This window comes from Cotesia glomerata, linkage group LG5, assembly GCF_020080835.1.
Source record: "Cotesia glomerata isolate CgM1 linkage group LG5, MPM_Cglom_v2.3, whole genome shotgun sequence".
In the NCBI taxonomy this organism is placed as follows: domain Eukaryota; kingdom Metazoa; phylum Arthropoda; class Insecta; order Hymenoptera; family Braconidae; genus Cotesia; species Cotesia glomerata.
The window spans coordinates 5,493,063-5,519,275 of record NC_058162.1 but is presented as its reverse complement, the minus strand read 5'-3'; the positions used below and the strand labels follow the sequence as shown (position 1 = coordinate 5,519,275).

The 26,213-nt window shown below is 26.6% G+C and overlaps 1 protein-coding gene and 1 long non-coding RNA gene across 5 annotated transcripts in view; one reads left to right on the top strand and one right to left on the bottom strand.

Moving 5' to 3' along the window:
- Nucleotides 1–3,650: 3,650 nt before the first annotated feature.
- Nucleotides 3,651–26,213, bottom strand: part of LOC123264836 — a 36,278-nt gene continuing 13,715 nt past the window's right edge. For 2 of the 4 annotated variants that reach the window (XM_044728353.1, XM_044728352.1), the window contains exons 2-6: nucleotides 21,427–21,629; nucleotides 14,559–14,807; nucleotides 8,522–8,726; nucleotides 5,555–5,689; nucleotides 3,651–4,049 (exon numbers count right to left, since the gene is read on the bottom strand). In XM_044728353.1, the coding sequence (XP_044584288.1) occupies nucleotides 3,839–4,049; nucleotides 5,555–5,689; nucleotides 8,522–8,726; nucleotides 14,559–14,807; nucleotides 21,427–21,629 (1,003 nt within the window). In that variant the 3' untranslated portion in view covers nucleotides 3,651–3,838. Of the gene's footprint in view, nucleotides 4,050–5,554; nucleotides 5,690–8,521; nucleotides 8,727–14,558; nucleotides 14,808–21,426; nucleotides 21,630–22,278; nucleotides 22,442–26,213 lie in introns of those variants that run through there. The other 2 variants (XM_044728351.1, XM_044728350.1) reach the window with 2 other exon arrangements.
- Nucleotides 5,258–6,085, top strand: LOC123264876. The gene is made up of 2 exons (XR_006509431.1): nucleotides 5,258–5,392; nucleotides 5,455–6,085. It is a non-coding gene; the product is annotated as an uncharacterized LOC123264876 (long non-coding RNA).

Here is a 26,213-nt window from a genome sequence, read left to right as displayed (position 1 = left end):
TCTCGTACAAAACAATAAAAACTAACACTAAAATGAATATCGACAGGTTTAGCGGCTAAAATGATTAATTAATTGATAGTATTGATTATTAAAAATAATAATAACATACCATTGAACTTAAAATAAAATAACATAATTATATTTATAATAATATCGAAGGCAAAGTAAAAACTAATAATAAAAGCTCTCATCCGCTTACATAAATTTATATAGGCTTATTTTTGATTACCCAGAAGATGTAATTATAATTAAACGTAATTCCTACAGGAACTATCTTATAAATTACGTCTTCTAACAACTTGGGCGCATTTTGGCACACGCTTTACTCCTTTTAATTAATTCTTTATAATCTTTCGATAAATCGGTAGTTTATTAAAAACTATTCCTGCGTCATTGTCTTGTTACTTATTTTAATACTCTTTTAATTAAATTTAATTAATAACTATCGATTGAGCTACGTATGAATAATGGTAAAATTACTTAATAAACTCGTATTAGATATTGTCCAATAAATTCCGACATAATATTTTTCGATCGCTTTCTTTTTATTTCTTCTATTTTATTGTAATCTATCAAATCCATCGTAATTCATTTTATAAAAGTATCGAGAGTATTTTTAAATACAAGAAATTTTTTTTATAAACATTTAATGTAACACAACAGATATTTTCAATTTATTTTTGTTCTAACTTCAATTAATATATACATTGCACCCTATCTAGTTAGAAATATCACAAAAATTTTACAAATCAAATTATTTACGTCGATTCATTAAAAAAATTTTTTTTACTTAATTCTATATCAATTTAATGTTCCTATTAATTGTACAAATAATTTTTACAAATATGATAAAAATAAAATAAACTCTCGATACTTATTTAAATATCGGACGGATTTGATGGTATAACTTTTTGTTCAATACTATTTAATAAACCACCATAGTTTTGACAAGAATTAAAAACTTGCATCAAATCACGTGTTTATCACTTTGCTTAATTAGTTATATACAAGACTAGACTCTTATCGATTACAATTTTTCGTCTGTCTGGTCGTTATCACTTCGCACGATCCTCTTCGAGTCTAAGTAATTTATTTATCTAATTTTTATTTTATAAATTTTAATAATTATTTGTATATCAAGAATCTAGACAAGATAGGATCATAATAAAAAATTATATTATTATTTCTGCGATGTTTCGGTCATTTATTAGACCTTCCTCCCTTGTAATCATCTGATATCATGATGAATTTCATTATGAATATCACAATTTTGACACAAATATGAGATTCATATAAAAACTATATTAATATACATTTGATACCCGTAATAAGTAAAATATTTATGGGAAAATTTTTTTTTTTAACTAGATTATAAATTTTTTATTTTTCTTGGAAAAAAAAAATTTAGAATAATTTTATGATAAAATCATTATGATATTAACATGAATTCATAATAAAGTGATGATCATATCTGCATAAAATCATAATGATATTGTTAACCTTCTTAAATCGTGATAAAAAATTATTGAGTCATAACCATATACAGGAAATAATGCAAATTAGTTGAATTAAAGAAATTTTCAGGATTAAAATTATTTTCAAAATAAAAAATAATTATCTTAAGACGAAAAAATTTTTTCAGTAAATTATTTTAAACCAAGATAGTTATTGTTTTTCTAAATCTTCTTTTGAGTTAAGAAAATCAAGGAAGAAAGTAAAGTAGTTGAACACCATAGTATATGATAAAAATACTGTTTCTCTAAATTATTATACATTTCTTCTGATTAACAAAAAAAACGAAAATTTTACTGATCTATTTAAAAAAAAGTTCGTTCTCATAAATATTTTACTTATTACGGGTTTCAAATGTATATTGATATGGCTTTTATATGAATCTCATATTTGTGTCAAAACATGAGATTTATTATGATATTCATAATGAACTTCTTCATGATATCAGATGATTTTTAAACGAGACATTGCACAGTTGACTTTGTCATATAAATTGTCCCAAATTTAACAGATTAATAAATCAGTTAATTATTAATAATTAATTATTAATAATTAATTATTATTAATTAATTATTATTAATCAATTAATTAATTAGTTAATTATTATTATTAATTATTAATAATTAATTATTAATATTATTTCAGAAATAAAGTGTAAAGACGACACAGAGAATTATTATTGTATTGCAATTATTGTTGAAGAGGAAGTTCTAACAAATGACCGAAACGTCGCAGAAATAATAATGTAATTTGTTATTATGATCCTATCTTGTCCACATTCCTGATATACAAATAATTATTGATAATTATGGACGATAATATTAACAATATAAATTTCAATTATTTAAATGTAAATAACCGAACAGACAGAAAAAATGAGCATACGAAATATGGAGTTACTTAATTTAACATAACAAATCTTAAATTTAAAATGAGATTAACAAATTTTCATTTAAGAAAATTAATCTTCGTTTTAAAGTACTCTAAAATAAGAATACTTTTGTCTTTACCATTTTTAATTCCTTAAATTTATTCTGAAATTTCAATTACCATTTATTCGAGTCAATAATAATCAAATTTAAGATTTAAAATTTATTGAAAAGCTATTAATATTAATATCGATGTTTCTTTTAATCTATTTTATTCTTTTTCCGTGGTCAATGTTACGTTCGTTTATATTTTACTGATTGTCATACAGTCAAACTGGAATGTTTAATAATCATAATTATTTTTAATTATTCAATCTTACTAAAAAATATAAAAAAAAAGAATGAATAACTAAAACTTTAACTATTAAATTAATAGTTACCTGAGAAATTTGTTTTAACAAAATTATGCAAACAACGTGAGTATATACAAATATATTTTATATATTAATCATAATTAAATTAAAAAAAATTATTGAGCCTTAGAATAAGTTTTTTAATTTTTTTCTTAAAAAAAAAAAGTTATAAAATATTTTTTGATAAAATTATCAATTCTATAAATTTATTTACAAAAATTAAATTAAAAGATCAAGTTTATCTTTGCTAGTAAATACATTTTTATGTCGCTTTCTCTGACCCGTAATCATTGACCAAGGTGAAAGAAAAAAACAAATTTACTAAAATATTTTTCATAGCAGTGTTTTAATTTAGCCTATCACTGAAGAAGAATAATAATAACTTGAAAAAAAAAAAAAAAAAAAAAAAAAATTTTAAATATTGATTATTGTCGACTTGCGAAGCATGTGACTCTTGCGATATGTGAGACGGTAATTTTAGTATAAATAATACTTATATATTTTAATATAGTTTAGTAAATTTAAAAAACTCAACCCGTTAAATTTTTAACATACAGAAAGATCAATTACAATAACATAAATAAAATTCCATTCGTTAAAATAATATATAACGCTTTAAATAGGATTAATAATTTAATATTAATCAAATTTATAAATGAAATGTTGACCTATCTTATTGCGTCAGTAATAGAATTACAAAAATGCCGGGTTGTTAACTTATGACCTTTATCAGTATCTCTTGAGTTGAACTTGTTATTCTAGTAATCTAGTCTTTCATATATTTTTATTTCCTCGATAATTTTTTATTTCCTCGATGATTTTTTTAGATTACTCAACTCTATAAAGATGTTCTTGGTGAAATTCATTATTTCTGATGAATATTTATTATCCATAAAGTAACTCGTGTTGTCTTATTTGTGATGATTGTTCAACAGAATTACTATAAACCATAACTGATAATGCAACACAAGGCAGTTCTGGCGATTATCAGGCTCACATAGAGAGCGGTGCCTCGTCGCAGCGATGGACGAAGCCATGCTGGGGTCATCCAGCGGTATTGGGCTCAGGAAGTAAAATGCTTACGGATTTACGGTTTGATTGGATACTTCCAATGGATGATGATGATGATAAATTTGTTACTAAGGCCGATGTTGCTCGATGAGACGGCGCTACTACTCGAATTTCTGGTCGAGGCGAAGATTCACGAAGCGGACTATTTACTCCCATTAAATCTTCGGTATTTGACGTAGGTGGCCTAAAAAAAAAATTTAATTATCTTTATTATTGAGAGAATAAAAAATTTTGTTTCTAGAATAGTCATATGGTAAAATCGGTTTTTTTTTAGTGAAATTTAGTGTCATTGCAAAGGTCTTGACTTGAATTTGTGCCTTTTCAAGGTTTAATTTCATTCTCAGTCATAGTTAATTTATTATGACTAGTATTTAGGCTGCATTAGAAAATGCGCTATCTCTAGATACATAATTAAAAATGAGCTTGTATCTCGTAAAATATTGATATTTTTAAAGATATAAGGTCATCCCGACGTTACATTCATCGAGACCTTTCATTTGAGTACCCACATCAATTTTTCATATATTTATATATATTATATATATATAAATATATGAAAAATATATCAAAATGCATGTGGGTACTCAAATGAAAGCTTTTGAAGAGTGTAACATCAGGATGAGCTTACATCTTTAAAAATATCAATAATTAAGAAATGAACTTTTATCTCGTGAAATATTGACATTTTTAATAATATAAGCTCATCCCGATGTTACATTCATCGAGACCTTTCATTTGAGTACCCACATCAATTTTTCATATATTTTATATTTTATATATTTTATATTTTATATATATATATATATATATATATATATATATATATATATATATATATATATATATATATATATATATATATATATATATATATATTTGTATATATTAAAAATGCATGTGGGTACTCAAATGAAAGCTTTTGATGAGTGTAATATTAGGATGAGCTTACATCTTTAAAAATATCAATAATTAAGAAATGACCTTGTATCTCGTGAAATATTGAAATTTTTAATGATATAAGCTCATCCCGATGTTACATTCATCGAGACCTTTCATTTGAGTACCTACATCAATTTTTCATATATATTATATATTTATATATATGAATATATGAAGAATATATGAAAATGCATGTGGGTACTCAAATGAAAGCTCTTGATGAGTGTAACATCAGCATGAGCTTATATCTTTAAAAACGTCAATATTTAAGAAAGTACAGTGCAATTTAACAAAAGTCATTATTTAATAAAGCAAAATTTTTATTTTTTCTAGTTCACAAGTCACGGTAGTCACATAGTGACTGTAAGGTTGCTAGTTAAAATTAATTTTTTATAATTATTGACATAATTTTTTCTTCGAGTTCAATGATAATTTTTTTTTTTTTTTTTTTAGATAAAGTATTAAATTGTATAATTATTCATAAACGTGATGCCACGTGTTGACGCCAAGTGTTTAACAAGTTACGTAAAATGAATAATTGGATTTAGTAGGTGCCAATGTCAATGCTGTTTTACGAATTAATTTAAAGTAAATATACCAACAATTGAATTATAAAAAGGCAAGATTATTTATAAATTTATAAATTCTAGCTTGACACTACCCGAAGCAAAAACATTTTAGTTGTATGATAACAACTTAAATAAAGTGGGAATACCGAAGATGACAATATAATAGACAAAGGGTAGAGACCTGTGTTGAGGCGGTGGTGTCGGTGTTCTTGATAGTGGGAAGCTTGCTACTTCTCGGGTCACCGAGAGAGATCGGATCGATCCAAAAGTCTGGTCTGGCGACAGATTTGCTCCGACGCTCTGAACCATCCCGCTGCTGAAACATTATTAACATTGTTTTATTATTTTTAGTATTACTCTTATAAACTCACATCTTGGCCCAAAAATCGATAGTCTGAGAGCCTGACGTTTATATGTCTCTTATATTACTGGTATTGTATTTCATTTTTCTTTAATAACCCTCGAGACCACCGTGAGATGCAAGAAGTTTGTTTAATTCTTCAACACACCTTTTCATTGCATTTTTTTTTTTTAATATTTACTGAGAAAAAGTTTAATAACATGGAATTATTTTAAAAGTCTCTTGTGTACTCAAAGGTGTATTGTATCATTAACTTTATTAAAAAAAAAAATATAAATACTGCAATTTGTAGACATTTGACACGTTTTACTTGTTTGTACACAGTAGATATTTGCTGGTGATAAAATTATTTAAAAAAAAATCGTTTTTATTTAATAATCATGAATTTATTGGAGATATAATTGTGTGCACAATAAATTACTCCAAATTGTAATCACTACAATACTGATTAATATTCTTTATCTTTTTATTATTGATTGATGTTCCCTTGTAATTTATCAAATAAAAAATTCCATATAAAAAATTATTTTCTCACCGAGTATTTTTATCATGATTGCTCTATGAATTATTAGTTTGTAATAAATTGACCATCATGATGAATAAAAATTAAATGCAGTAACATTGACAACACATGTAAAGTAAATTAAGCTTAATTTAATAATAATATTTGAAAAGTTTATTCAACGAGCAAGGGAAGAGATCCAATATTCACATAGTTATCTTTAACCTTGTATCTGATCGCGTGAATAACCCAATCATACATGTCTTATTACTGCCGTAAAAATATAAGTTTCCGGTCAGTTTAAGTAGAGCATGTTATATTTATTTAATGTACTCAGAGCTTTTAAAAAAATTTATTTTTACAGCCTGTAACTTATTTTGAAAATAATTTTAATAAATAATAAATTTAATCGTTCTTCAAGTGCAAATAAACATTTAGTGGATCCTAAAAATGCTTTTACAAGAACAAACAATAAAAATAAAATAAAAAATTTACAAGCGTTCTATAAAAATTTATCTAATAAAAACAAGTCTGCCTATTTGCATTTTGTATTCGATCGTGTCTAGATGATGAATTGATGAGCTGTGTTGTCTGTATAATTTACACTGAAATATCTTGTTTATTTTCCGTGATAAATAATAATATTTATTTTTCAAATCAAATTTAAACCTACACTATTTATTATATTCTAAAAAAAAAATTTTAATAATTAAAAAAAAATTTTATTCAACAATATTTATGTTTGAATTTCGTTCCAGACGAACACAAGACTAACAATAGCTTTAAGTAATCTATGAATAATTCAAAATATCGACTTGATCGTCAGGAAGCGGAATATTCAAGCAAATAATCTAACGTCTATTATTGTTGTCTTGAAAGTCTATTTGTACTTGGCATTAAATTTCTGACCTTTGGTGAAATTTTATACATCTAAAAAAAAAAAAATTTATTTCTGTTTTAAATAAAAGTTTATTTTAATTAAAAATAGTAATCTGATGAATATTCAATAAAACATTATTAAGATGAATAAACTGACGTAGTAAGTGTATTTGTAAACTCAGTAAAATATTAGGTGATAGTTCATCAACGTCACACAGGGTCAGGGAATAGAACAAAGACCTAGAGGGTGTTTTGTGGCTAACGTGACTGATATAGAGCCTCGTGAAATAAATATGAAGCTACCAGGTTATTTTTAGAACAATCGAGGGACAATTTTCTATATATACATTACCAATATTCATTTTAATTTCTTTACAGTGACTTAGAAAAATTATCCAAGTGCTTAAAACTTTTGTTGTTTTAAAATTTTATTTATTAATTGTATTAATACACGGAAAGAAAAATTTCTTGACTGGAGAACAAAATTCTTGGCTCAAGAAAATTTTCGGGTACCTGAAGAAAGACCGAAGTTGTGTTGGCCGAAGTTAATTAATAAAAATATTAATGAAAATTTACTTTTATCTTTATATTTAATTTTTTGGAGCAAGAGAGAAATTTTCTAAAGACAAGAAAATTTACTTCTATCAAGAACTAAATTTTTTGGAGCAAGAGGCTTAATTTTCTCAAAACAACAAGATTTTCTTGACTGGAGAATAAAATTCTTGGCTCAAGAAAATTTTCGGGTGCCTGAAGAAAGACCGAAGTTGTGTTGGCCGAAGTAAAAATTTTTCTTTAAATTCTATTCTTGGTGGAAGTAATTTTTTCTTGATTTAAATTATCATAAATACTTGATACAATAAATTTTTGTATTTGACCAAGATTTTTAGATACTTTAGGGAAGCAGCGCCACCTACTTCAGATGAGAAAAAAATTTTCTTACCTTGAGAAAATTTTTCTTTTGAATATTTGATACCCATTTTATATTATTTTAGTGTGCAATTATACATATTGAATGAAAAAAAATTATTCAATATTATTTGATCTTCCCATTTGACATGTTAATCAATAAAAATATTAATGAAAATTTACTTCTATCTTTATATTTAATTTTTTGGAGCAAGAGAGAAATTTTCTCGACAAGAAAATTTACTTCTATCAAGAACTAAATTTTTTGGAGCAAGAGGCTGAATGTTCTCAAAACAACAAGATTTTCTTTACAAATAAATTTTCTTGGATCAAGATACGTATTTCTTAAAGCAAGAGAATTAATTTTGTTGGAATAAGTGAAATTTCTTGTGTCAAAAAAAAATTTTTTTTTCGCTCAAGAAAATAAGTAGGAAGAAAAATATTTGCTTGGCTCAAGTGAACCTTTCTTTCTGTATAAATTTTAGGTTTTAAAATTTCACCTGACAGATCCCGAGGTGACAAGAAACGGCATTGGTGTTGGACACGGACTCAGTGGCGAACTGCTGACAGAACTTCTCGTGCTACTGAGAACAGAATGAGGACACTGAGGCGGACCCATGTGAGATCCCATAAAACTGTTGATTGTTTTGCCGTCTGAGCGATTTTTTAAGCAAGGGATTTTCGGCCATCGACCCACTTCTTTACCTGAAACATTAATAATTAATTAATTAATTAATTAAATAATGTAAATCAAATCTTTTAATTAAAAATTATAACTTGATAGTTTGTGAGAGTTGCGACCTCTTTTACAACTCGTATACTTTTATGTTCCAGCTTTCCTGAGAGTAAGAAAAGTTGATTTTCTATTTAGTAAATACCATAATTATTTTCTTCTGATAAAACCAATAAAATCAAGAGAAATTAAAAATAAATTTAATGGACAAGTTAATAAATACTAGCAACCTACAATCACTATGCAACTGCCGAGATTTACAAATTATAAATAAGAAAACTTTGGCTTAGTGATTTTTGCACGACTCATGATGCGAAGCATCAGAGAGTACTTTACGATCGAAAAATTTTTTTTCGCCTCATTTCGGCAACTATTTTTATTATTATAGTCTTGTTAGTTCACGGAATCAAGATTTTTTACATACTATTGTCAAGATAATTTAAAGGAGATTAATTTGACACTTTTCAAAAATTGATTTAGTGCAATAGAAACGGAAAAAAAACATCAAAATAGGTCTAAAAATTTTCCTTTCCGTCATGTATGAAACTCCGGAAACACTATAATTTGCGAAAAAATGCATTAATTGAATTAAATTTTTATTTTTTTAATTCTTTGAAAGAATTGTAGGTCACCGAATGCGAATGGCTAGGTAATTCAGTGTCGTTTATGTACAATTAATAAAATAAAACAAAAACCAGACGACTGTATATCTATATATATTGTGTACATTTATACCACTAGAGACGGGTACGCATTATCGTGCTATTTTAGCTGTTTTATATATTTTTTTCACATTTTTTATTTTATTAATATTTCATAATTAAATGAGCATTATGAATCGGACACTTTTGGATATTCCAAACTTTTTTTATATTTATAATCACACTAATTGTTTGAGTACTTTTTAAATAAATTTTAAATAACAAATAATTTAATGGACAAATGTGAACGAACAAATTTATAGAATCAAAAAAACTATTAAAAACTCCTCCAAAAACTTAACATAAAAAATTGACGACTAAAAAATATATAAAACCAAAAAGCACAAATTTTTGTCAAGACCTTTCTGATGATACCAAATTAAACTATAAAAATTTATTTAAAAATAATAATATGCTCGTCACAAAATTTTTCTTTCTTTCTCAATTATTTAAATCATAAATAACTATCGCTAAAAAATATCAAACCCAATTTACGATAAAGATATACCCGTTACTAAATTTTTCTTAGTCTCTTAATTATGTAAATTAATTGTTGACTTAGAACCACATTGGCGTGTACAAAACAAAATAAATAAATGAACAAATTTTGTTTATCGTTTAATTCGAATCTATTTATGGATGATTCTCTGTAAGGATGTTTTTTGCTGTCCCAGGCATTTTTTTATAAGAAAAATTGTTATTTTGTTACTAAAAAAAATTTATTACGAAAGTAAAAAAACATTTCTATTTGGAGCATTGAAAACTAAAATGAAATAAATTTTGGTTTTTTTGTTATAAATTCGTAAACCACCGAAATGTCAGTCCCCTGGGCTGTCCCACTCCCAAAATTAAAACTTTAAGATTAAATTTTAAGTTATTCGTCAATAATATATAATTTGGTCCATAATGTTTATAATCTTAATCAGTTAACTAACAATCTTCTTCAATAAAAAGTACCGAAAATTAATTTGTTTCATTAAAATCATTAAACCAAAGTTTGTCCCAGGCATTTTAAGATTAGTCCCCTGCCAGAAGTTCAAAGCCAAAAAAAAAAATCCAGCGTGTTATTTTACCTTTTGTAAGGTTTATAAGAATCTAACTAGCCTTGAGTTAATAACCATAAGGCTGTTAGCGCTTTATCGTCATTTTATTTAGTGTCAAAGCACCGTTTGTGCTGGAAATATGTGTCTGGGCCACTTCAAAACTCAGTCCCCTGGCAGCTATTTTTATTTATAAAATTAAATCCATAAGTCTTAATATTATTCTAATTAATGTGAACATTCATTGAGAACTTAAAAAGTTGAATGCATTGAAATAGTTTGCTTGATTTTTCTCAATTTGATAAAAAAAATCAGTCCCCTGTCATGTTATATGGCAAAAAATACACAAATATCGAAAAAGTAAAAATTAATTCGAGTGTTTATTTATTATAATTAAGCTGATAGTTTTGTAGCCCTTGTTAATTTTTTTTCTAATAAAATCAAAAATAATTTGGTCGGACAATTTTGTACAGATTTAGGACGTCCTTACAGAGAATCACCCTTATAACTACTTCAAAAACTTATCATAATAAATAAACGATTTTAGAAAAGCATATGAAACATTGAAAAGGCACAACTTCAGGTCAAGACCTTTCAAACAATACCAAATTTAACCATAAAAACCCATTTTATCATATAAATATACTGGCTACGAAATTTTACTTATTTTCTTAATAATATAGATTTTCAACAGATAATTATCAACTGGAATGACTGGCTAACCCCGAGCTGCATTAAACCCTCGGAAATTCAGCGCGTTATTCAAACAACGAGGTAGATAACATTCTCGCTCTAAAATACTACGGTCTATTGGCGTGACCTTTACAATGGGGTCAAGCATACATAGACGGTATGACTTCCAAGTTCCGAGTTCCAAGTGAATATACCAAGTACGTATGCTAATCGAATAAATCTCAGTGGACTGCTTGGAGGAAGACTTACGTCCAGGATTTTATTTATTTAATGCGTACTTGCATGGTAGACCAGAGGTCACGAAAGATTTTTTTTTAACTAAGGACAAACGAGGTCGAGGCAACTGATAACGAAAGACTAAAAACTATCAACTGGTCATTTTTCATTAGATAGTTTATTGAGATTTTAATTTAAGTTAATTGGAAATAGACGGCTTTATTTTAGACTTCTAAGTGACCAGAAATTAGGTTGACAGTTTTTAGACGGAAACAATTGTCGTGTGCTCTTGTAAGTGTTCTACTCGGCCTAGTTTACCGAGTCGGTAATTATTTAACACTTAGGATTGTAAAACATTATCTAATTTTAATCTTTCGATTTTTCATTTTATTTGCCAAGAATTATTTTATAATTGACTGAGGGCCAGTTTTTCAATCCAAGATAACATTTTATTCGATGCCAATATATATCTATATATTTCATATTTATAGATATACTGCACGGAAAGAAAAATTTCTCAACTGGAGAACAAAATTCTTGGCTCAAGAAAATTTTCGGGTGTCTGAAGGAAGACCGAAGTTGTGTTGGCCGAAGTAAAAATTTTTCTTGAAATTTTATTCTTGGTGGAAGTTATTTTTTCTTAATTCAAATTATCATAAATACTTGATATAATAAATTTTTATATTTGATCAAGATTTTTAGATACTTTAGGGAAGCAGCGCCACCTACTTCAGATGAGAAAAAAATTTTCTCACCTTGAGAAAATTTTTCTCTTGAATATTTGATACCCATTTTATAGTATTTTAGCGTGCAATTATACATATTGAATGAAAAAAAATTATTCAATATTATTTGATCTTCTCATTTGACATGTTAATCAATAAAAATATTAATGAAAATTTACTTCTATCTTTATATTTAATTTTTTGGAGTAAGAGAGAAATTTTCTCAAGACAAGAAAATTTACTTCTATCAAAAACTAAATTTTTTGGAGCAAGAGGCTGAATTTTCTCAAAACAAGAAGATTTTCTTGATTTAAATAAATTTTCTTGAATCAAGATACGTATTTCTTAGAGCAAGAGAATTAATTTTTTTGCCCTCCGGGCGGAAAGTGGCAACTTTCGTCCCGCTGCGCTACTCTAAGTTGCCGCTTTCCGCCTTCGTCAGACAAAAAAATAGTATACACTCCTCGGGAAGTAAATAAGAAAGCCTCAGATCACATGTTTGTTGACCTCGGCTTCGCCTCGGCCAACAATTACATGTGATCTGAGACATTTCTTACTTTACTTCCCTAGGTGTGTAATATACTATTGTTGGAATAAGTGAAATTTCTTGTGTCAAAAAAAATTTTTTTCTCCCCTCCGGGCGGAAAGCGTCAATTTTCCGCCCGCTGCGCTAAATGAAAATGCCGCTTTCCGCCTCCGTCGAGGAGAAAAATAGTTTTTTTGCTCAAGAAAATAATTAGGAAAAATTATTTTATTGGCTCAACTGAACCTTTTTTTCTGTGTGTAAAATTCACTCGGATTCCGGTTAATTTTTATAGTTTCAAACAGTACAGCCGAAATCGGGGTGGTACAAATCTAAATATTATATTACAAAAAATTTAGAAAGTGTAAAAGCCACAATTTATAATTTAATATCGAAAATGTGATTAGTAGCTGTTACGATAGTAAATAACGAGTCTCTCATCTTAAAAAAATAATTTCAAACAGTAAAAATTGTCGTTTCAATATATAGTCTATACTATGAGAAGAAGGGGAAAGTCTCATACTCGGAAAATTTAACATTTGAAAAAGTAAAAATTCTACTCTTAAAATATATATTTTACCAGTCCGAGCAAATCAATAATTATAGTTTGTTTTTTAGCGTTGCGTTTAAAATTTACCATTTTACTTTGTAAATATCGACGTTGTTTGTACAGAAATTTAGTAACTGTAGTTTATATTTTTTACATATCATGCGATCATTTTTTAGGTACAAAATGATAAATATCAAAGTCAAAATTCTTAATTATTAAACTTTAACATTTTCGACTTTCACATAGCGAATATTGCTGTTTGAAATAGTATTTTCTTCCATGTAAATAATAAATTGTAGCATTTAAATGATAAATATTATTAAGTGATTGTTAAAATTCCGATTTTACTGTTTGAAATGGTAATTTTTTTTAGTTTATCATTACTTATTATAAATCGACTATTATTTATTAGTTTACTTTTTTCCGTAAGTCAATAATAATTTTATCCTAGATAAAATTTTATCTCAGCTTGAAAAACTGGCTCTGAATAATTTAAAATAAAATTGTGAAAAAAAGAATTACATTATTAAAAAACCAATAGTCTGTAATAGTGCAACAATAATAATTAAAGTAAAATAAACACAGACTTGTAATTGAAATTACAATTAAAAAAATAATTATGAGTTGGAACGGTAATGAGAGCTTCTAATTGTATAAAAATTGAAAATTCAAAAGAGATACACCGAGCGTTACTGAAATGTCGTTCTTGAGAGAAGAAAAAAAAATAAATAAAAATAACAAGAGTTCTCCGATATAAATACAAGCACTACCTTTTTATTATACTTTATTAAAAATTAAAAGTACAAAGGTAGTACCAGGCTTTCAATCATACGACCAAAGTAAAGATATAAATAAACTAAAATACCTTTTTCATTTTCAATGGAACAAAAATTACTTTTTGAGTAAAATATTTTTCATAAATGCAAAATTACTGATTATAGACATTAAACATTTGCGTGTATATATATTAAACATTTGCGTGTATATATGATCGATATTGTCACACATTTAGTAACATGAAATTAAAAAAAATAAAATAAAATAAAAGAATCGATGTACAGTGGTGATTTAATTCGACCTTATCTTTTCATTATTATCTCTTGTTTTCATTCCGGTATTTAGCTTGCATACCGACCATTAATTATAACCTTTGAGTTAGATTATATTCTACTCGTTACACGAATACACAGGTTCGTTGGATCCTTCTGTGCTAGTAAATTCCTTTGCCACAGGAAATAGACGTCTGACAAACTACATTTCAGTGTTTCTCGTTACGCTTCTCTGCTGATTTCAACCACGTGCTATATTTTATCTAAATATTAAATAAAATGGCTTAAAAAATTATTATAAGCTTACCGAGAAGTCCGACGCCTTTAACAGGCCCCAGTGGATAAAAATCCCCGTGAAGAGGACAATGAAAGCCCACCCGTCGCTCTCTTTTTCTTGCACGTCTGGTCAGCATGCACAACAGCACTCCGAGTCCCAACATCAACGCTCCGACGACGATGCAAATCGGGCCCAAGATTCTCGAGTTTCCGGTAAATGCTATTCTGGCTGCATAAGAATCTTTGTCTTCATCTTCACCTGGACCCCGGTAAGATGCGGCTGAAATTTTATTATTTACATTATTAAAAAAAAAAATTACATTAACAATATTTATGAAACTGAAATTTTTTTTATTATTATAAATCAATTATAAAATATATTTTTAATTTCTAGCTGTGGAATTTTTTTTATAACTTAAGGGTTGTAAAAATTAAAAAAATTGACCGCTGTCAGCTAACTTCAGTATCATAATAAAAAGACCCTGAAGTTAACTGACATTAAAAATTTTTTTATAATTTTATAACAATGAAATTGCTATGAAAAAAATTAATAAAAAAATTCCACATGTGAAAATTAAAAAAAATTATTCGTGGAAATTTTTTAAAACATTTTTTTTTTTAGGAAGTGTCTGTTCATCCGAATGTCGGACGATTATTTTTTTTAAACAATACGATTATCGTATGAATAACTATTATTTGTCCGAAAATTTTTAAAATAAATTATGAAATTTAATTTAGCAGATATTTGATCATTTTTAAAATTTTTGTAACAAATAAATTATGACAAGAAAAAAATTATTAAAAAAATTGACATGTAGAAATTAAAAAAAAATTAAAAATGCAATTTTTTTTAAATAATTTTTTGGAACAAATTTTTTTGTTAAATAAAATTAAAAAATTGTCAAGTGACGACTAACTTTAATGGCACAAATAAATTCGCTCATTGAATAATAACTAATGTAATAGTTTATAAATTATTGATTTTACACAGAATATATTTTTATGAATTATATTTTCTTTGTTGTTTTAATATAAAATTGACTCTATTTTCATTAATATCAAAATTGTCGGACAAATAATTATTTATTATTCATACGACAATCATATGACTAACAGTCTTTTTTTTAACGACATTAAAGTAAGCAGTCACTTGATTATTTTTTAGTTTTTTTTTGGCAAATAAATTTGTTTCAAAAAATTATTTTTAAAAAATTGCATTTTTAATTTTTTTAAATTTCTACATGTCAATTTTTTTTGTCATAATTTATTTATCAAAAAATTTTTTAAATTATCAAATATCTGCTAAATTAATTTATGATATTAAATTTAGCTGTCACTTGACAATTTTTTAATTTTTTTTAACAAATAAATTTGTTCCAAAAAATTATTTTTAAAAAGTTGCATTTTTAGTTTTTTAAAATTTCTACGTGTCAATTTTTTATTATAATTTTTTTTGCAATAATTTATTTGTAAAAAAAATTTTTTAAATTATCAAATACAGTAGCCCTCAGAAGTATTTTGACAAATATATTTAATGGTTTAATTAAAAATAAATATGAAACATAATAATCATTTATTTACTTTTTTAACAGCTTTTGAATAATCTGCAGAATAGTGTCAAAGTGGCTCTTGTTCGTAACAAAAGAAAGTTTAATTTTTAAAATATTAGGAAAATGGTGGCTCCAAAGTATTTTGAAATTGTTGAAAAAAACTAACGCATAATGTTGTCAAAATACTTTTGAGCACTACTGTATCTGCTAAATTAATTTTAATTAGGTAGATTTTGTTAGAAATCTAACTATTGCATTAGTCCTCATGGTGGAATTTTCACCTGATTTTGCTATCATATGTCATAATTAGTCAAATAAGTTCCAAAAACACCATTGGTTAAAAAATTTATCTATGTATGTATATATATATGTAATATAATCAGCCTTGTCATCAGGATATCTCGAAAAGTTTTCAACCGATCTTGATGAAACTTGGTACACATATTCTTTGGATAATTACCGAGGTCGAGTTCGAAGATGAGCAAAATCGGTCAATTAGTTTAGAAATGGCGGCCATTTAAAATTTTCAAAATTTTGTAAATTTCAAGTTTTGTAACTTTAACCGTGAATAACTTTTGACTGACAGAAAAGAGATCATTTCTGGAAACTTTATGGTAAAGCTGATTATATTACCTTCAATTTGACCTAAACACTTATACTTTATGAAGAGTTTTATTAATTTTATGGGCCATTCAAAAATTTTAAAATAATGAAAACTTTTTTTCAAATGTCGTTTTTTTAGAATAACTTTTAAACAGCTTTACCGACCATTTTCAAAAACTAATCAGCTCTTAACATCAAAAAACTACGTCGATCGCCGCCTGACCGGTCAAAATCGCTTGATTCGTTTGTGAGATATCAATGACGAAAAAAATCGAAAAAAGCGTTTTTTTTAAACAAATTCCGAAATTTTTTATCTGATCAATTCACGGTTTGAAATTCATCATAGAATTCAAAAAAACTGCATCGACTGTTGTCAACTACGTGATAATCGGTTAATTCGTTCAAAAGTTATTGCGGATTGAAAATTTAAAAATTACATAAACATTTTTTATTCAACAAATTAAATAACATGAATAAAGAAAATCTCATATCCCATGAAATCTACCTTCCATTTCGGCTGAGGCCGAATGGCATTTTTTTTTGTTATTGTTATAAAAATTTAAAAAAAATTGACAGTTGTCAGCTAACTTAAGTATCATTTAATATTTCATATTTAAGGAAAAATTTTTTTAATGTTTGAATTTAAAAAATAAAAATGAATAAACTCTATATTATTATTATTTCCCCAAGAACGAAAGCGAAACTTGCCGAGTGTTCTGGTGGTTAGTATTCTTAAAAGAAGAAATAAATAAAAACAAAATAGTTAAAAAATTCGAGCAACCGGTCTTGATAAGTCGGTTGGCAACAGAGGCCCGATCAGGATGCACTGTAGATGACGACACCGCCGGGGAAGAATGGAGGTGCAATGACCAGCTGTTTTATTATATATGGCGAACAAGTAGGCCCTTCTCTTCTTTCTCTTTCGGGTCTCGTTTGTAGTAATCACCACCATACAATATACAATAGAATACCCCTACACCTTGTGCTTCAGTAATCTTCATCGTTATTCTCCGTACATATAACTCTTGACTTTTTATTTTATTTATCCGGTTCTTATTTACTCTTTGTTCTTTGTTATTTCTCTCTTAATACCGTCTTAGATAGATATAGAGGAGACTAAGTAGAATAGGCTATCATCAAGTTCACTGGCCTCAAATTACAGCGATAGCGGTTCTCAAATTTACTGCTCAAGTATTTTAAGTGTTTGTTATGTCTTTGATAGCTTCAATCACACATAACCTAACTTTGCTCACCATAACCATATAATAGTCTTCATTTTTATTTTCATTTAATACATTTGGCCTTGAGATATTAAAATAGCAATCATCATAAAAAAAAAAAAAAAAAAAAAAAAAAAAATAAATTACATATAATTAACTCAGTTTCCCATCAAAACAATTTTAAATTACTTCCTGTGTTTTATGAAAGTTTTTAAAATAATCTAAGCTGAATAAATATCCCATTTTTTAGCTTAATAATTATATTTTTTTTTCAGAAATAAATAATAACTTTAGAAAGGCTAAAACGTCAAAAGTCCAGCATGACATGAATTTTTTGAAGAATGAAAGTGAAATTGTAAATAAATTTTTTATTTCAATTGTCAAAATCTAAAAAATAAAATGTTGTGTAACTTTGTACGGCTTTAAAGATCAATGCATATTGTACAACTTGTTACTGCAAGGCTTCAGTTTTTTAATTAGTAATCCTCGTATAGTCTACAGCTTTATTCTAAATCCTTAAAATCCTTCCAGGCATTTTAATCTTTGATTTTTTAGCTCAAGAACTACCTGTTTATATAAACTTTTGAGCTTACGCTGTTACACAAGTACTTACTGTGGTCTTCTTGTAGCATTATATTGTATGAGGATGTTAGCGCACACCTCTGAGGGGATTCAATAAATTTTTTTTTACACTTATTATTTTTTTCAATTTTGCAATTGAATAGTTGTAAAAGACTTTGAAGTTTAGAAGAAAATTCTTCTTGAACAATTTGAATTGAAATTTTTTCGGCTGAGATTTTTCTGAGCTACTTCACAATGCTAACAACGGAAATTGCGGTACAGAGCAGTGAAAAAGTCACAGTTACATGGTCAGCTAGGGAAATAGGTCAAAGATAAAAGAGAAACTAGAAGAGGAAATTGGGAGAAGTATATGTTATGTTTTAAAGGTATGTCTATTATAAATTTCAATATTGACATTCTGAAGTTCTCAACTTTTAAATTTATTATTTATTTGATTTTTCAGAGAGGATTGAGGGAAGAAAAATGGAATGAAAGAAAAATTTTGTTGAATAAAAGACAAAAGTTTTGGATTAATTAGTACCAATCATGGTAACACATGAGTAATCATTATTAATCATTAAAAATCAGAGGTTCACTTGGGTCACTCGTTACTTTATAAGGCTCATGACATGACTAATGAGACAATGTCCGCTAAATTGGTCTAACAACATAATTGACAGGAAAAAAATCTAAATTTATGCTGACTCAAATTTTTAGGTAGATTTCGTAGAAATCTATCTATTGCATTGGTCCTTGTGTCGCAATTCACACGGAATTTTGTCATTTTATCTCTTAAGTAGTCGAGTAAAGCTCAAAATTAGCATTGGGTCAAAAGTTTATACATTTATGTATATATATATATATATGTAATATATATATATGTAATATATATATATGTAATATAACGCGGCTTGTGGACACGATAGCGTCTACAATTCTCAACGGACTTAGATGAAACTCAGTACACATATTCTTTGGGTAATGACCTTGAACGAGTTCAAAGATGAGCAAAATCGATCAATTAGTTTAGAAATGGCGGCCATTTAAAATTTTCAAAATAGTGAAAATCACGTTTTTGGTCACTTCATTGATGTACAACTTTTGATTGAACAGAGATAGCTGATTTTTGAAAAATTCATGAGATAGCTCATGAAATTACCTTTAATTTGACGTATATGAAATTGACATTTTGACCATTTTTAGTTATTTTATCAAAGTTAAGAGTGCAACTGAACCATTTTCAGGCAATGTGTAGTACAATCGACTTATATACGTCATTCTATCAAGAATTTCATTTAGTAAAATCTACCTTCCATTTCGGGTGTGGCCGAATGGCGTTTTTTTTTTCTTCACATGTTTGGAACATAAACATATGAACCGGTTTTTCAACTAAATATTTTGTTATGCCTCTGTAGATTTTTCTTATTCTTTTAACTTTATCTCAAAATTGCTGACGGTGATGTTCATACACGGAAAAAAGTAAACTTTAATAAATAATAGTCGATTTATGATAAGTAATGATCAACTGGAAAAAATTACTATTTCAAACAGTAAAATCGGGATTTTAACAATCACTTTGTAATATTTATCATTTAAATGCTACAATTTATTATTTACATGGAAGAAAATACTATTTCAAACAGTAATATTCGCTATGTGAAAGTCGAAAATGTTAAAGTATAATAATTAAGAATTTTTACTTTGATATTTATCATTTCGTACCTAAGAAATGATCGCATGATATGTAAAAAATATAAACTACAGTTACTAAATTTCTATACAAGCAACGTCGATATTTACAAAGTAAAATGGTAAATTTTAAACGCAACGCTAAAAAACAAACTATAATTATTGATTTGCTCGGACTGGTAAAATATATATTTTAAGAGTGGAATTTTTACTTTTTCAAATGTTAAATTTTCCGAGTATGAGACTTTCCCCTTCTCCTCATAGTATAGACTATATATTGAAACGACAATTTTTACTGTTTGAAACTGTAATTTTTTAAGATGAGAGAGTCGTTATTTACTATAGTGACAGCTACTAATCACATTTTCGATATTAAATTATAAATTGTGGCTTTTACACTTTCTTTATTAAGTTTTGTAATATTTATATTTGTGCCACCCCGATGTCCGCTGTACTGTTTGAAACTATAAAAATTAACCGGAATCCGAGTGAATTTTACAGTTTACTTTTTTCCGTGTACGCCAGCGTTTGGGCACACCATATTACCAGTTTATTCTCGTGGCCTAATGATACTTAAAACTGCAATGTATGTTATTTAACACCTTTTTAATCAGTTACAGAATGGAACTCATAGAATACACTACGGATTGTTATGCATTCCTAGTTACAGAAAATCTTTAAGAATAAATTATAGAATTGTAATTAAAGATCTTACTTTAATATTATAAAATTAACCCCAGAATAAATACTAACAATTAGTTAAAATTTAACAATTAACAATTAGTTTTCCAATTGAAGTGCAACTCAACGTTATCAAATAAACAATTAAATATGACTATAGTTTAGACATTAAAATTTGTGTAAGTTATTTAGACGAAAATTGAACCTTTTTCCCAAGGCATAACAATTTATACAGAAAAATTTGTTGAACATATGTAGAATAAAGTTTGCATGTAGAAATGATGCATAAAATTTCCAATCGGGAATAATACTCAAAAGTTGTAGATGTGTTAAAGTTTTCAAACTGATTTAAATATTTAAGTTCGTTCTACAAATCTCAGAACTATCAAATATAAAGTTGAGAATATATTCCACCGAGAAATGAGGTCAGTATTATTATTATAAAAAAAAAATACAATCAAATAAAGGGGTAAATAAAATTATTTGAATTGATACCAGGGAAGAAATGTAATTTTTTAGTGCCAGAAGAGATATCGTGTACCGTGTAATCTTGAAATGTTAAAATTACAGATATAAAAACGGAATGACGGCTCACCAGTTAAAACTGCTCCAACAAACATGAATAGGAAACCGAATGCAGGAAGTGCAATCTGACAGTTTGCGGCAATAACAACGCCAGCAACCATCAATCCACCCTCGATTTTTTCCACTCTCAGTCGTGATATCGGTGATGAACATTTTAACTTGGCTCCTAAACTTCCTGTAAGCATCCCTTCCTCTCCCGAAACCGTGCTAGGTCTGTAAAAAAAATTAATTTTATGTCAAACCAAGAAATATCAATTTTGTTGAGTGCTTGGCTTCTCTACAATGTTTATTCATTAAGATAATAGCCCAATGATAACGTTGAATAAATAATCGTTAAATATATCTTATAAATTAAGATTAATAATTCACAGCGCATGAATTTATTAATGGCAGAAATACAATACGCTGTTAAAATAAATAAAATAAACCAACAGTGGTTTTTTAATTTTTATCGTTGAGGGTAATAATATCTTGTTTATTACAGGTTCGGTTACACGGCATGAGAATTTAAATTACAGTAAATTATCCAGAAGAAATCCTCCGAGGTGCTCGTACTTTATAACGTTTTGTCTAGCAATTATAATCCCTATCTTAATTGATGGAAATTTTAAAGATTTTATTCTTTTCTTCAGGGGAGTTTATTAATTGCTCCCAACTATTTTCCCTCGTTTTACACTGCTAATGAGACTGTAATTGCGTTCTCGAACTTTTTCCGGTCATAAGGCATTCTGTAAAAGGTAGAAGCGAACCTTTTGTACATGAGCATGTGAAAAGATGGTAGTTATATATTTTTAAATTCTTTTGTTTAATTAAGCGATAAAATTAAGCTTTTTTTTTTACACAAATTTGAAATTAGACTTACTCTGAAAAGAGATGCATTTGCAAAACTTTTGATTCATTATCACTACTCGGTACAATAAGCCAATTATTTTGTAAAATTTTCCAAAGACACATATTATAAATTATGCAAATTAACACTAAAATATTTTACTTATTAAATTCAACATATAAAAATGATAGTGTAATAATGCGAGTAAATGTTTCCGGGGCGAGGCTTACAAAAAGACTAATTTAATATCACAGTGTCTTTAATTTTTTATTGTCTCCCACTTGTTCAGTTATTAAGCAACCAAATGATAAGCTAATGAGCTAGTAAATATTTGTAATTTATCTTATTTTTATTTAACATGCTTTATTGTTATTATTATTTTAAAAATATAAATTGTAAAATAAAATTAACCTATCAAAGTAAATTTTTAAAATTATATTTTCAAGATCACTATCATTATCCCAGTAATAATTTTTGTCGACGTAGATTCAGATCAAAATATCTAATTGTTTAGTATTTAATTCTCAAGGTTAGTTTTATTTGTTGACGGAAAATAACAGATTGATAACATTCAGATTATTTATTTCCAAGAATTTTTCATGCAATAAAAAAAAATAGTTTTTTAGATTTAGAAAAATTATGACCTCTATTGTAATATAAATTTAATGGCTGCAATTATTAAATATTTTATTTATTCAGGGCAATAATATCTGATAATTGTCCGACTAGTGCGAATAGGCTTGAACAAAACTCATGCACAGAAAAAAAAATGTTCTTGAATCAAGTATATAATTTTGAAGAATTTGACATTCTTGATTTGAGAAAAAATTCTTGATTTAAGGAAATTTTTTTTTGATTTAAAGAAATTTTACTTGATTCAAGACAATTACCCTCTTCAAAATTATATTCTTAGTTCCAGAATTTTTCTCTTGAATCAAGTTAATTTTTTTTTTCAGTGTATATTGTTGAATTACTTTTGTAAAATAATTAATGATAATCTTGGAGGTAAATTTTGTGAGCGCTGTCTAAAAGTATAAAACTTAATTATTAAGTTTATCTCTTGTGGATTTATAGTCCCATTTGAGAATGAATAGTGCGCTATAAACTGGTACTTTAATGATAAAATTAATAAAAAAAAAATTTATCTGGATGTACAAATGAAAATAATGAAGATTTCCTTGGAGAAATAAGTTTTATTGTCTAACGAAAATAGAAACGAGGAAATAGGGAGGATAATGGTATTTGTTGATGGCCTTAACTGAGGCTTTTATTCCACTGTGGGGGTTTTTAAAAAGTAAAACACGAGTACTGCAAAAACGAGAAGTAAAAAAAAAAGTAAAAATGGGAAAAAAGTCAAGTAAAATAAATAAAAAGAGCTCTGTGAGCAGATGTGTTGAGACGAGGTCGATAACCGGCTCAAAATGTACAGTTTACCATCACGACTTTCTGGATACAACTTGAATATATTAACTATAACTTTCATGTGTTTACTATTGCTCATTTAATTTTTTAAAATTAACATTTTAAGCAAGAAATAACAAATTAACAAAATTTGAATAACTAGCTTTAAGAGATGCCGGTCCAGGTTCATACTAATTTGTGCTAAGCATCAACAATTATAATTTTACATAAATATTCTATTTTTAAGTATACAATAAAATTTACACTTTAATTTTTGTTCATTATTATCAACGATATGGTATAATAATTTAAAAGAATGATTTGCCAATTATAAAATCTAATTATGTAGTAAGTAGACGTACTTATATAGTTAACGTATGCGGATATGTTGTATGTTGTGTGAGAATTAACTTTATTGTCTCAATTAATTTTCATTTACGTCAATGATGCCAATGTCCGTTGGTATAATAGACTTCAATATTATAAATTATAATTGTTTTTCTTATTTACATTTTACGTGTAATTATTCAAATTTTTAGATATTATTTAATTTGTAATTTATGTAAACAAACTCTTTAATTATAAAAATAAATTTGTGTTTTTATTATGTGTAATATAAGTCAATTAAATAAACTTATCATAAAATATCATAATCTTTATCGATTAGTTTTAAATTGTTTTGATAATCAATAAAAATTTATTTATGATCAATTACAAGACAAAACAATATAATTAAAATCTTGAATTAAAGGCCTAAGCTGTTGGGTTTGTTTATTTAAATAAATAAATTGAGTGAACAAAATTAAACAAGAACTTTTTTGGTGGCTCCTTCCAGACTTTCCGCTCTAATCTCAGGAAACATTTTTTGCAATATTACTAATAACACTGTTAATTTTTTAATTTTTTCCAGACCAAATAAACTTATTTCTGTGCAATTTTCAAATCAAAATCCAGAATTAAAAAATTTATAATTTATATCTTATAATTTAAGGAATATACTAATTGTTGTATAATTCCGTTTGGCGTTCAAATAAAATAAAGTAAAATTGTTTTCAATGAAACAATCAGAAAAAGAAAAGAATATTTTTTTACGCTGAAGAAATTTAGTTCTTTCATTTCAATCATCCTTCTTGTTCTCATCAACTGGATATCCGATTGATAATAATTTCCATCAGAATTATCTATCGCTTTCAATACAAGTGCTGTTTGATTGATTGAAATTAGTTTACCCAATCGGGAAATATTATCAGCCGAATAACGTTATCTCTTCAATGAATTGATTAAGTTTATTGATTGTGCTGACCAAGATTTAATTTTATAAACTTTTATATTTTATTTATTTATTTCTTAAATTATTTCATTTATTTATTTATTTATTCGAACGCCAATCGGCATTATACAACAATTAATATATCTCTTAAATTATAAAATATAAATTATAATTTATATAATAATCATATCGACGTTCTAATTAGCAAATTGTCTAACTCCATTTTAGAGAATCTCCTATTTGTACGAAAAAAACAATTCAAAATTTATTATCACTTTAAAAACCATTTAATATCATTAATATTTAATAAAGGTATAATATTTTGAATCATTCAAATAATTTATAATTGGATTATTGCTACATCAAAATGTTAAAAAATCACGCTCTAAAAAATAAGGAATTAGACAAATTGCTAATTAGACCGTCGATATTATAATTATAATACAATTAATATTAACAAACTTCAAAATGTTATACTTTGATTTATATAAAATTACCTACTATTAATATAAAACTCTGTACTTTACGGCCCTTAGGGAACACTTTTTCTACACGGAAAAAAGTAAACTGTAATATTCACTCGGATTCCGGTTAATTTTTATAGTTTCAAACAGTAAAGCGGACATCGGGGTGGCAAAAATATAAATATTACAGAACTTGAAGTAGAAATTGTAAAAGCCACAATTTATAATTTAATATCCAAAATGAGTGATTAGTAGCTGTCACTGTAGTAAATAACGACTCTTTCATCTTAAAACATTACAGTTTCAAACAGTAAAAATTGCCATTTCAATATATAGTCCATATTATGAGAAGGGGAACTCAGATGAAAGAGAAGGGGGTCTCACTCTGGGAGAATTTAACATTTGAAACAATAAAAATTATAATTTTAAAATATACATTTTACCAGTTCAAGCAAGTTAATAATTATAGTTTGATTTTTAGCGTTGCGTTGAAAATTTACCATTTTACTTTGTAAATATTGACGTTGCTTGTATTAGAAATTTACTAACTTTATTTTATACTTTTTACATATCATAAGATCATTTTTTAAGTACGAAATGATAAATTTCAAAGTCTGAATTCTTAATTATTATACTTTAACATTTTAGACATTTACATATTGAATATTACTGTTTGAAATAGTATATTCTTCCATGTAAAGAGTAAATTGTAAATATTATAAAGTGAATAGTAAAATCACGATTTTACTGTTTGAAATGCTAATTTTTAGTAGTTGATTATTACTTATTATGAATCGACTGTTATTTATTACAGTTTACTTTTTTCCGTGTAG